This window comes from Patiria miniata, unplaced genomic scaffold (assembly GCF_015706575.1).
Source record: "Patiria miniata isolate m_02_andy unplaced genomic scaffold, ASM1570657v1 HiC_scaffold_6, whole genome shotgun sequence".
Lineage (NCBI taxonomy): Eukaryota > Metazoa > Echinodermata > Asteroidea > Valvatida > Asterinidae > Patiria > Patiria miniata.
Window position 1 is genome coordinate 1,864,949 of NW_024037073.1, and position 13,585 is coordinate 1,878,533.

A 13,585-nucleotide genomic window follows, 5' to 3' on the forward strand; every position below is an offset into this window, starting at 1 on the left:
CTGTGATGTTATCTGAACTCTGAAATTGTCGCTTTCAATTTTGTTTCACCACACAAAACTGCAATTGAAGTACATGTATTCGGAATATTGTGCCGTTTTCTGATATTTCTCGACGGAACTTCCTCTTTAACTACATGTGAAGGCTTATTTTTCGCCCAATTGGTGGTGTTTTTTTTAATTGTATTTTCTTTTGATATGTTAATCATTATGTCCGCATGGCATCAGCTCGATACATTTCTACAAAGACTGGCCGGGATAAGCACTGAAAGTGAACCACCGAGGGCCTACTCGCATAAATCGTTTTCTCTCACATATTTAGGGCTATGTTAATGATTGACGATCAATGGGTCAACAAGTGGGTTTTTTTTAATGCAGCTGTAGCTGGCTTACATATTGTATTTTTCCTTACAATTTTACTTTTTTTGAAATTGTCCATAATACAGGGGGGAGTCAAAAAGAAAGTGACCCGGAATAAAGATTTTTTTCTTAAAAAGCAATCAAATTTGATACACCAATGAAGCATAAAAGAGCATCTTCGTCCACCCGTCTGAAAAAAAAGAAGAATGGAATTGATCCATGCCATCAGAAGTTATGCACTTTTGCTTTACGAAAAGAACCCAAAGCTGCTAATGGGTGTCATTGGAACCTACTGAGCTCAATGAGAATGACAGATTACACACAAGCATTCAAATAAATATGAGATTTTAATAATTGAAATCAAGACTGAAACATTAATTTTACTGTCAGATTTTGTGGTTTGAATATGGGGAACAAGTCATCTGTTTCTAAAATATTGATGGCGATTTTTTGCATGCTTTCCTTTGCAAGTTCTCGTTCATTAATTGACGTGGGAAAACGTCCATGTTTCATTGTATTTAATGGGTAGTCATCAGCTCGTAGAACGGTAAATGATCAGTGGTGGACTGGACAGCCAAGTTTTGTGATCTTTTTATTGAAGAAGGCATGAGTATGCAAATTGTGTGAAATGTCACAGTGACAAGGCAATAAGACGTACTTTATTTACACATACTATTTTTAATGAAATGGAGCAAGCCAAATATTTTTGAAATATGTTTCAAATTCGGTCACTTTCTTTTTGACTCGCCCTGTATACCTGGCCGCGCCAAGCACTGATCAATTATTCACACAAATCATTGCTCCCCGATCAATTACAAACAAAAGTGTCCTTGACCACAGTGTGCAAGCTTGAAATTTCCCCTTCCAATTGCCTTTCCCCCTTTCAACACTTTCATTCATTGAAATGCCGGGCCTGTTAGCATAGTCATCCTACGCGTGTACGAAACGCGAGGTCATTCATAGGGAAATCCCCCTTTTCTGTCCCGGCAAAATAGAACTCGTTCAACCGTGACAACTGAACAACGACAGTTATTATCCTTTTTTCACCTTTCACATCGCCGAATTGCGAAGAGAGAGAGAGAGAGTAAATTAAAGGCATTGTGTATCAGCGTGTATTGGGCTGACATGGCTAAAATTATCAGCGTTTGATGTCAAACAAGGCTGTTTCAAGTAAGACCAGTGGTGTCGCTAAAAACGAGGAATTTATTTGGAAGGAACTGCTACTCTGTCTTTTTCCTTGGGAGAAACGTCAGGGCCTGCCATACGCACCCATCTCGGTGAGTCGATACGATGAAAGTAAATGATAGCTTAATTAGCTTACTTTGAAGACAAATGAAACATGGAACGTGTTATGATTAATGCCAACGCGAATCTGTCTCATAAAACGGTGAGCACGATTTTAACCTTTGGACACCGGCTGCTTTAAAACATTTTCGATGCGTCATTGTTCATTCATGGCCCACGCGGAAAACTGTTTATATTATGACACACCCAGAGAAATTCGTCGCTGATTTTCCGGTGGGTTAATAACAAAAAAGGGTAATACTGCTGTCCTTTCTTCTTCTGTTGCTTCACACCCTAGCCTAATGCCCCAGCAGTTTTTATCTCTGAAAAGAAAAAGAAAAATCGTGATATTATGTGTTAAATGAGGAAGGTGTAGTGGCACGTTTGTCAATTTGTACACAGCTATAGAGGCGTAACTGCCCCCCCCCCAAGCGAATGTCCCCCGGGTGCCTCCCCCTCCCCAACCCTCACCCCACCCCGTTTAATATCTTGAATGGAAAAATATATATATATGTATCATTTGCCTTCGGTGCCCCCTTGATTAAAAATGAGGTACCCCAAGATTTCCCCAGTTTAGTTAGGCTATAATACTGACTTGAAGCTTTGCATGCCGCGGATGAGATCAAATGGAAACATTGCAGGTATCACCATGGGGAAAGAAATCTCTTCTTTGAAGAAGTGTGGTTCTGAAAAGAACCGGTTGGTTGAGTGTAGAACTCCACAGTGTGCTCTGTCCGTCCTCGGGAGGGTGAGGATGGACAGAGCACACTGTCCGAAACGTCGAGTTCTACACTCAACAGTGAACCAACCAGTTCAATCGGAAACCACACTTCTTCCAAGAAGAAATTTCTTTTCACATGGTGTTACCCGCAATTTTTCTATTTTAGGCATCCATGTAGGCCTAGGCCTCGTATCTAATTTACATAGAACAGGATCAAGCATCATAGTCCAAGACTCATTTCCTCATTTTTTTGAATGTTAATCGTTCCCTGCAGCCTTAGGCCCAATCCGTGTCAAGAAATTGTTATAGTGAAGGTCACTATCAAAACCAATTGACAGTCACGTGACTACACGAGGTGTATAGACTCGAATTTGTCCCGCATTAAAGCTATGTCAAAACAGAATTGTCATTGCCATGGTCGAATGACTCGGGTTCAAAGAAACGAAGCTGCAGTGAAATGAATAAGCCAGTGCGTTTTCCCAAAGGTATGCCCAAAGGGCTATAATGACACTACAAAATATGTGTAGCAGTCCCCTCTGATTTCGAACGGATCGGAATAATCATAGAGGCACTACCATCGTTGGATTATTAACAACAAATTATCGGATTACCAATCGAGTCAGCAGTTCAGAATACCAATATACAGTTTGTGGATTTTAACGATAGATTCAACGCCCAGTTATTACTTTGGAGCTTTGGTGATCACCGGTGCACACTGGCAGACATGGCGCCCGCCTGCACAAGCCCATGGACCTACGCGCCGTGCGCTACAGTGTTGCTTTGCACTCTTCTTGCAACTTCGTGGGTGAGTTCATTGTTATGAACCGTTTTCCGTAGCTTTTGCTTTTTATAGACAAAGCTTAGATTTGTGATGGTATACGAAACAATGATTTGTAAATGATTTTAGGACAAACTCATTATTTTATCTCTTTCTTGAAGTTACGTTCCACGTGCTTGCTTTATTCCGACTGTTATTAGTGTAGGCCCTAACCCCCTCCCCTATTTTGAGACGCATACACCCTCTAGCCAGAAGGAAAGTGTTTGGGGCACAAACTGATCGGCTTTGCGAGCAGACTGGTTCCCGGTTCGTATATTATTATAACCCTAACTCCCTATATGCCTTTTTGCTAAGATGTAGCCTCAATCCTGCAAAATCCTGTAATTGGCCTCATTGGAAAAATAGTATATACCCTCAATCCTGCAAATTCCTCCATTATGTGACCACCGTGACTGCCTGATCCTGCAAGATCCTGCGGAGTCATGGCTGAGCAAAAACAACACAAGAGCCGGCCCATGACCTTGACAAAGTGCATCCTACGAAATCAGTAACGCACTTTTGCCATGTGACCTCATGATCCTCCAAATTCCTCCACTTTGGCAAAGAGGATTTTGAAGGATTCAGTGCGGTTAAGGTTATCGATACATGATTGTGACGGACGGGAACAAGCCTACTACGCGAGAACGGCTTAATTGTTTGGCAGCCGATAGGCCTACACACTCTAAAAAAGCATTAGTCAGATATGACTAGAAACCAGTCAAATTTGACTAGCCATTCAGGGTCAGCTGGGTGCAACTGAAAATCAGTCAATCTGACTAGATTTTTCCAGTCAGTATTATTGACTTGGGAAAAATAGTTATGCCAATAACTGAATTTCGAGTCGAACCCAACTACTTTTTCTAGTCACAGTATGAAACTTTGCATGTTTAACTAAATTCCTAGTCAATTTTCAATAACTAGGAAAACCAGTCAATATTTTGACTAAGTTGTTTTTAGAGTGCATGTAATTCAAAATTCTAAAACATTCATTAAAATATACAAAGGCCGATTTTCTTTTGGTCGAGGTCTCATTCAAAAGTTACATGTACTAACTCTGCATTAAAAAAAAATAGCATTTTGGAAAAACAAAAATCTATTTTTCGGGATAAAATTCAAATCAAGCGCCGCCGGCCGGGAGTGTAACTTGAACAGTCATTTTGATTGAGTAGGCCTTTCGAAAGAGGTCAAAGTTGGTGAATTACGGTCTCAAAACTTAGACTTCCCATAGCAACTCAAATGAAAACTGTGAAATCTGGTCTCTTAAACCATAACAGACTGTGCCCCGGACGTACCATACCCATGAATGTTGAGACATGCTCAATTCGACAAATGAAGGATTTTATAGCCAACCAAATTTGACAGTGCACATGTTCACCTCCTTTTCCCACATAGGAAACAAGTGGTGAACAGTAAATCAAGTTGATAACTGTGTGACGTCATTGTTTTCAAATATTTCCGCATTATGTTTTATGGCTATCAAAGTGACGGCATAAAACATGAAAAAGCACCAAATTGTAAAAATTGTATAATACGATCTGTTAGGCCTAAAGTTCATTGAAAATTAAAGATATTGAACCTTTATACATGTATTCTCCTTTTGCATTTTCCATTTGCAGATTGCAAGCATTACAGCGGACGATGTATTTCTGTTCGGATATGACATGGGCGACATGGTTTGTGGAACGATATATTGCAACGGAACTGAGTATGGCAGTAGCTGCTCCCAAAATGCATCTGTACCTAATTTCACTGATGTTATTTTACCTAATTCTCTGTTTACTAAATGTGAAGACACGATAACAACAATGGAGCCAACAAGTTTAGAACCCACGACAACGATGGAACCTACAACAACGATAGAACCCACAACAACATTAGACCCCACAACGACGATGGAACCCACGACAACGATGGAACCTACAACAACGATGGAACCCACAACAACGATGGAACCCACTACAACGATGGAACCTACAACAACATTTGACCCCACAACAACGATGGAACCCACGACAACGATGGAACCTACAACAACGATAGACCCCACAACAACGATGGAACCCACGACAACGATGGAACCTACAACAACGATAGACCCAACAACAACGATGGAACCCACAACAACTTTAGAACCCACTACAACGATGGAACCTACAACGACATTAGAACCCACAACAACGATGGAACCCACAACAACATTAGAACCCACAACCACAATGGAACTCACAACAACATTAGAACCCACAACAACATTAGAACCCACAACCACAATGGAACTCACAACAACATTAGAACCCACAACAACTTTAGAACCCACTACAACGATGGAACCCACAACAACATTAGAACCCACAACAACTTTAGAACCCACTACAACGATGGAACCCACAACGACATTAGAACCCACAACAACGATGGAACCCTCAACAACTTTGGAACCCACTACAACGATGGAACTCACAACAACAATGGAACCCACAACTACATCCAATCCAACAACACATTTAACTACAACACTAGAACTGACAACTTTACATGCAACAACAACGATAGATCTTACAACAACTAATGATCCAACAACCACCCGAGAGCCCACAACAACACAAAATCCGACAACAACAATCGAACCAACCACGACAGATGATCCCACAACAACACGAATGCACACAACACTGGAGCCAACCAATACAGTAACTGAGCTTAAAACACTTGATCCTACAACTACCATCCAGGCTACAACACCATATCCTACAACATTGACCCCTACCACATTAAAATCCACAACGCAGGAAGCCACAACGACACAAATTCCCACGACACAAGATCCCACAACAACATTAGATCCAACAACAACAACACTACAACAAACAACATTAAAATCTACAACACAGCAACCAACAACACTTAAACCTACAACAGCAGATCCCACAACACTTGAACCCACAACACTGGATCCAACGACTGTTAAACCCACCACTCGCAATCCAACCACATATAAACCAACAACATGGGATCCTACAACACCAGTTGGCCCGACAACATTGAAACCTACATCACCGGCTACTACGACGCAGATGCCCACAACAAAAGACCCTACAACCACTCAAAATCCTGCGACAACGGCAAACCCTGTAACAACGGATTCACCAATTATGCCTCTAACTGGTGAGTTCCATTCCGTTTGTTGGGGTGTTGGGGTGTTTGTTTGTTTGTTTGTTTTTTGGTTTTTTAGTGCCGCCAGTGACACATGTTATTGTTTGTCTGGTGGGTTGTTGCTTTTTTTGGCTGTATCCAAAGTGCCAGCATGCTGCCCTCTGACTGACCGACTCGCCGACCGACCGACTGATCGTCCGAGTCACCAATTATAAATGATATCCGAAATTGAGATTTTTTGGGTCCATTTCGACGAGACCAGCCCAGTCTTTTCGAAAATACAGATCTTTTTCTTGATTCGAAATGCAAGTCAATTCCATTACTTCAACAACATCCTCGTTGCATTTCCAAACGATACATATCAACATTGCAGTCTGTTGCTTCATTGAATTCCCTTTTCAGGTCTGTGGCTCTCCGAGTCCCTTACAAGTCTTACAGTTAATTCCTTGCGTTTCAACAATGTTTCACAGAAGCACAAAAAAAGGAACTGTCTTACCCTGGCCTCCTCTGTTCTCTTTTCAGATGCTGAGATAGGATCAATCAGTTTTGCCGCTGTCGCCGTTTTCGCATGCGTGGTGGTTTACGCAGGTCTTGCTATGATGATGATGATGTCTAAATCGTAAGTATTTTGCTCTTCAGTCAAGCAATGTGTCGTTTTTGTTTAAAATTAATCAAATGTTGGTTCAAAGACAGGAAAAGGTTGAAGACAACTAATTTATTGATGAAACAGTGCCCAATAACCCATTTTGTCGTGTGTTGGAAAGGACCTATTTTGTAAAATCACCAATTCATGTTCCTCCAGGAGAACATATTTTGAAAGATAGATGGACGTTCAGCTATGGCTGATTTGTGTAATTTGTATGTGCCTTACGAAACGAAACTTCTTCCGGGCTGGAAGCTTTCCCATTAAAGGCACGTACGAACATTGGTAACTATCTTCGGTACCGATTTCATGAGAAAAACCTTGCTCAAAGCGAACAAAGGACTGGTAGCAAATACCCTGTGAAATTATTCAGCCTGTTAAGGTAAACCGCCTGTAAACACCTTAAATGCTGCAATTGTTAGTATGTGTGTACGTGCGGGCACACTTTTATTTTAACGTGCGTTAGCAACGGAATCCAGTTACGAGATCTCCCAAAAATGTGCATATATTTTCACTGTTTTTCACAAAATATATACTGTCCATTGATTAGTTGGTATGCACCATACTTTTTGTTGCTTCAAACAAGCAAAACGCACATAAAGCAAATAGGGCAAACGCTGTTGAGTGCAGGAAGTACAAAGCTATGGAGGTGCTACCTCAGTTGTTGAGATGAAGGCACAGTACATGATGTAGGTAAACGATCCCACGTACCATTCAGTGTGTCATTTAATAGCTGCCCTCAGGTCGAACTGCGATTCGTTTGTGCCGCCACGGAACCGTTAATTTATGGAAAAGCCGCTTGCGCACAAGCGTCTTCAGGCCGCCGAGTCAGAATGATCTGGACGCAAATTAAAGGGGGAAAATGTAGCAATTATCAAAACAAGTGTGCAAATGAGCTATGTTATAGGGTGCTATTTTGGACATATTTGGTGAAAGTTTCATGTAGGCTATATCCATTGGACCATTTTGAAGAAAAGCGCTATAGCAAAGAACACACGCTAAAAAACACTCTGACCACGGTTCCACTGCATGGTTCAAAAAAATTTTCGAAATCGCGCACTAATGTGACTGCATTTCAAACAATGGTACGATGGCTATACATGGAATTTTTACCAAATATGTCCAACTGAAGATACCAGCCTGTAACATAGTTTTTTTATTTTCTGTAATTTGGGTCCAGATCATTCTGACTCACCCTGTATGATATTCGGGAAAATTCGGCGATTACTTGTTCTAAACAACGCCGCGTCCTGATCTCCAGATTCTGACCATTCAGCGGGCACCTTCTATCGGGTCTTCGATAACTCGTTGTTGTATTACAAAAGCATGCAACCGAATTGTCCAATCAACAGCTTAGTCCACATTTCTAAAGACGAATCCGATTGGCCGGCGCTTGGGGTCACATAAAATTTGCATTGCTCACAATATACGGAATATGCATTGTTCACAATATCCGTTGAACAACGGATGATACTCAGACTACAGAACTGACAGCATCAAGCACAAAAGTCATGCTCAGTTCACAAAACTGAGAAATCGTGTGATTATCGTCGAACATGAACAAGCGGCGCGCCGTCGCAGCGCACAAGTTTACATATGTCTTCTTTTCCGACTGTCGATTTTTGATTTTGAGAGCCGACTGATGCCGATCGTGGTAATATCATCAAAGTTGCATCGGGTGGCAAAAAACACCCAAAAAAAATCCCGACGGCTTCAGAGGTCGAAGTCTAATCAGGTTAAATAACACTTATGACGACATAAATCGACGAGGGAAAACGAAATTCTTCCTTCAGGAGTATTGTCGTCTTTTAGGATGTAAGCATCTTGAGTTTAGGTTCAAGTTAAGGTTTTACCCTTTCGTCATTCATAAACGGTGTTTATTAGACCCAGTACTGTACGATGACTTGCGAGGGAAAAAAATAGTAACCTATAGAATGGGACCCAAAAATGAATCAACATCTCCCCAACGAAAATGACACCATAGAAAAAAAAGTAATAGTGACGAAGAGGCAGATGGCGGGGCCGTATCATAAGTCTGACGCCTCATAGGTCCGACGTCTCATAAGTCCGAAATTTCGGACTTATGAGGCGTCGGACTTATGAGGCATAAATTCCGCCTCATAGGTCCGACGCCTCATTAGTCCGACGCCTCATAAGTCCGACAATGGACAAACGCTGTTTCGGACTTAAGAGGCGTCGGAGCTATGAGGCGGAATAAATACACTTTATGCCTCATAAGTCCAACGCCTCATGATAAGTCCTACGCCTCATAAGTCCGACGCCATGAGGCGTCGGACTTATGAGCGGACCCCCAGATGGCACCTTTGGATCTCCGTAATGCATCTAGTCTGCGACGAATTATAACAACCAGGAAATGCTGCCGGGAAAACAGTTCGTTCATCTATGTTCAACTCATTATTTTCTGAAACCCAAGAATTATAATATGTAATTTGTTACTCATCTCGTCATGGGTGGTTTGAATTCTCAACCGCTTGCCCTTCCCCCCCCCCCCCCCCCAACTCAATATCCGGTCTTATCCCGACACTGAAGATTTTCAAAATTTGGCGAGGTTTATGGTTGGGGTTCGAAAACCAGAAAGAACGCTTTTTACCGACTTGCTAATCAGATTAAAAAAAATTCTTCACTACATTTCCACACAGCGGACCACCGCCACAAGTCGCCAATGCAAATACACAGGTAATTGAATTTTTTTTATAAAATTAAATATTTAAAACAAATTTATAGGGCTCATGAAAAATCCTTTATTTTCATGGATTCCCTGAAAATACACCTTTGTTTTTGTCATTTTACTTTATTTCCAATCTTTATATTACCAATTTCCAAGTTTTTTCGGTGTATTTTTTTTACTTGCATTAACACATTAGTGTCACATCTGCTTATTTTGCCGTGGTAAATTTCTGCATGGTCTTTTATTTATTTTTTTTAGAGCAAAAATGTAAAGATTTTTGAATAAGGCATTTTTTTGGTACACAGTTTGAACACAAACTGCACGAACTAAAGAGTGTGTTTCTTAAATGACATCACAGCAAGAGCGCCCTCAGTTTTCAGGAAAAGAATTGAAGATTTGAAATGCATATAAAAAAATGTGCATTACAAAAATTTTAGGAAGGAATGTCTCATAGTTTCATACATCTGATAGGAATTGAATATATATATTTTTAAAATCGCAACCACATTTTATCATAGCAGGCCTACTTCATACCGTATTTTGTCTGCGATGAAATCATTAGATAAAAAGACGACTTGGTAGGAGTGTAAAGTGTCAGACATTTCTTTTCCCTCCTTAGAAAAAAAAAAAGAAATCCATTAAATGGATTTGCAGTTGAGCTTTAACTTAAATGTATCCATTTAAAGGGAACGTACAACATTTGCTTTTGCTGCAATTTTCCGAAATAAATGAGTTTGGAGGATTAGTATGTTATAGCAGATGTTGTTACACTGACTTGTTTCACGTTTTGGGCTTGTAGATGCTGGAAAAACCAAGAAAACCATTCATGTTCTTGTAGTCTGGTTCCCTGGCCCCACTTAAGATTAAACGAAGCAATTTATAGACTTTGGGGGAATTGTAAGGTCAGAGAATCAGTCTAGCAGGCTTGTTCCCCTTCACAGGTTTGGAATCAATTGCAAAGAAAATACGGAATAACTAATAATGAAAAATTACAAGCAGTTTCTGAAAAAAAAACCACAGTTTTTTCCAACAATGGTCGGCTAAACGCTGATCGGCTGACCAGCGTTGGAAAAATACAAGTTTTCTTGAAAATGTTAGCCCACCTGGAGCCACGATTTTACAGGATGCTTTAAACTGTCATTCCCTAACAATCCAGTAAGGTATTTTGTGAAAATGTGATTATTTTTTTTTGTGATGTTTGCAAATTGTTGCATCTTCCCTTTAAGCCAAATCTAATGAATTGTCACACTGACACTATTCACATTTCTGTTTTCCTCTGGCCTAATATATGCAGCCCGCTGCAAGACTGCCTGATGTGAATTTCATGCGTGGACACGGGGATGGACAGAATATGTTGTGGAGGACCAACTTGTCCCCGTCGGCCAGCCCAAATACTCCCTTCGGTGACTTTATCCCTTAGAACATTTGAACATGTAGGCTTACTTAAGTTTTTGAAATGCGTTAATATTTCTTTTTATGGGGGGGGGGGGGAGGCGTACACTGTAAAAATGGTGCTTAGCTTATAAACACTTATGTTAGGACCCTCCTTTTTTCACATTTAGTCTGAGACATGTTTATGATTTTGCACAGTATGAAAGCCTGATAGTGCCATTAATAATAACTCATTAATAAAGTCAAATATATATTTTAATGTTCGTTTTTCGTTGACAGATGATGCAAAAAGTGTGATAAAAGTGTGCATTGAGCCTCTCATTTGACTTCAACCCGATAAGTCATTTTTATTTTTATAACGTATACTCGATGGTACTACTGGGCTTTCGTACGTGCCTTAACATGTCAAAGACGTCCATAAAACATGTCGTGGATTTAAATGTTGAGAAAATAGGTACCAAAAAGTGTTTAGAAATATGTTTTTAAACTCTTTTTACAGTGTAGGCCTACACTTAGGAATCAAAACAATGCAACTGATTCAGTCTTTTCATGTATACGTCTTCACAGTTGGTCGAGCTTAGCCGATTTATATGTAGGAGGTAATCTTATGCGATAGCACTGCCCGGTTCACAAGTGACAGTCAGTAAGTGAGTCAGGCAGTCGGGCACGAAGAGGACACTATAGGCTGACTCTCTTAGACCAGAGAGTCAGCCTAGATATCGTGATTAAGGAGATTTCTTGTAGGTTCATGTATATCATTACTGTTATTTCATTTATATGCTATGTAGCAACATTAGCAATGCTGCAAACCTTGCTAAAGACCTTTATCATGCTGCCACCATTTCAGTCATGTTCCCTGTATCCAATAACAGTATTGAATGATATTGTATTGTGCAAAAGGGAACCAGACTATTTTTCCTTCCAGCCTCGCTTTGGTTACGTTGATTTGAATGGGAACAAAAATCAAGATGGCCGCAACATGATAATGGTCTATTTCTCAGGTTTGCAGCATGGATGGGCCTAGTTTTTCTAGCATCGTGACTTTGGGCTTGATCCCTGGCTACATAGCTATAGGGGGTTTCGGCTTCTAAAAACTAGTATATTCTTGTTTCTATCAAATAAACAACAGTGTGAACATTTTATATCAAAATTGAAATATGGATTACAAAAAAATGCAATAATGAAAATATCAACACGGACCGCCATTTCCGAATTGTATAGGCCTGTCACGTCGTGATAAGGCGAAGTCACATTTAATTGAAACAATAGGCCTATATGACTTTAACAAAGTGGTTGCTGTTTTAAGCTTGCACTTCACTCAAAGGTATGGTTCTAATTTATAAACACCTTAAAACCATTTTATTGAATGTCATGCAGTCACGTGACGTATTCCAATATGGCCGTGATCACGTAAACGTGAATTGTGTTAAAGATGCATTCCCCGTGCTATTTTCGAGCTTCATCCCGAAAAATATATTCCCTTTTCCAAATTTGCAATTTTTTTTTCCGGCAATACAAAAGTTATTCACTTCTCAATGAGACATCGACTGGAAATTCGGCCCAAGTTTAGTTATTGAAAAATTTCTTTACAATTTCGAATTATTGGCTATTATTATTAGATTAAAATAAAATATACATGTTAGAGTTGTAAAATGTATTAATAAAATAAAATTAAATTTGCTGTACAGCACGAGGAGCGCAACTTTAACGAACGCAAGAATTCTGTATATTGAATAACAATATCTATATAGTGCATTGAATACTACTGGTAATGGTTATTATTATACGGAATATTTCATTTCGTTGAGAAGATGCAATTAGGTTTAATTTACTGTAAATATTGATAGCAACATATATACAGGTGTATAGGCACATTGAACGAACTTTGTTTTATATTTTTATAAAACGAGTTGTTTGAAAAGTTAAGTTGATTATATTTAATTTTATCAATACGAAACATTATACACTTATAGTCAATAGATAAACATTCAATACATTTATTGAAAAATTTCACACTTTAGAAATCACTTTTGATTCACCCCTCGGAAGGGAAAGTAAATGTTTAAATCTATCTATCCTTATTTAAATACATGCATTCTTCAATGATGATCGAAGGTGAGATATTTGTTTTAGCATGTAAATTGTTACTTTTGTGTTTCATTTTTTCCCCAAATAATGTTTAATGATGTTGTTCCCTTTTTCTTGGGTGGGTCTCTTGCAAAGCAAGTCTTCAAGGTTAAAAACCTGGGGACACAAATATATTCGAATTCTCCTTAACTGACGAGAAGATGTGTGACGAAGTAAGTCTTCTTTTTTAAATTTTGCCAGTTGTTCAAACATGTTCCTTTGTCATTTTTCAACATTGATAGTCCTATATAAAATCAGAGGAGTTGAACAAACGCATATCCATGAGCCACTTTTTTGATTATTGGACCAATGGAATTTAGAAAAGGTGCGCAACACTGTAACAAGCTGATTGAGTGGTTGGTTCTCATTATTAGTTTCTCCCAGCGACCTCTACTACAACTG

The 13,585-nt window shown here is 39.6% G+C and overlaps 1 protein-coding gene across 1 annotated transcript; it reads left to right on the forward strand.

Annotated features, from left to right (window-relative positions):
* Positions 1–1,409: 1,409 nt before the first annotated feature.
* LOC119743209 (mucin-2-like) lies at positions 1,410–12,124 on the forward strand. The gene is made up of 6 exons (XM_038219592.1): positions 1,410–1,634; positions 3,029–3,167; positions 4,796–6,344; positions 6,855–6,951; positions 9,636–9,672; positions 10,959–12,124. The coding sequence occupies exons 2-6, from the start codon at positions 3,087–3,089 to the stop codon at positions 11,082–11,084; spliced, it is 1,890 nt and encodes a 629-aa protein (XP_038075520.1). The 5' UTR covers positions 1,410–1,634; positions 3,029–3,086; the 3' UTR covers positions 11,085–12,124.
* The last annotated feature ends 1,461 nt before the right edge of the window (positions 12,125–13,585 follow it).

What these genes read in the sequence shown, in the direction of transcription:
- LOC119743209 (XM_038219592.1), top strand. Translation starts at nt 3,087, where the DNA reads ATGGCGCCCGCCTGCACAAGCCCATGGACCTACGCGCCGTGCGCTACA. An exon ending in CTCTTCTTGCAACTTCGTGG is followed by an intron (nt 3,168 to 4,795) that starts GTGAGTTCATTG and finishes TTCCATTTGCAG; the next exon opens with ATTGCAAGCATTACAGCGGA. An exon ending in ACCAATTATGCCTCTAACTG is followed by an intron (nt 6,345 to 6,854) that starts GTGAGTTCCATT and finishes TTCTCTTTTCAG; the next exon opens with ATGCTGAGATAGGATCAATC.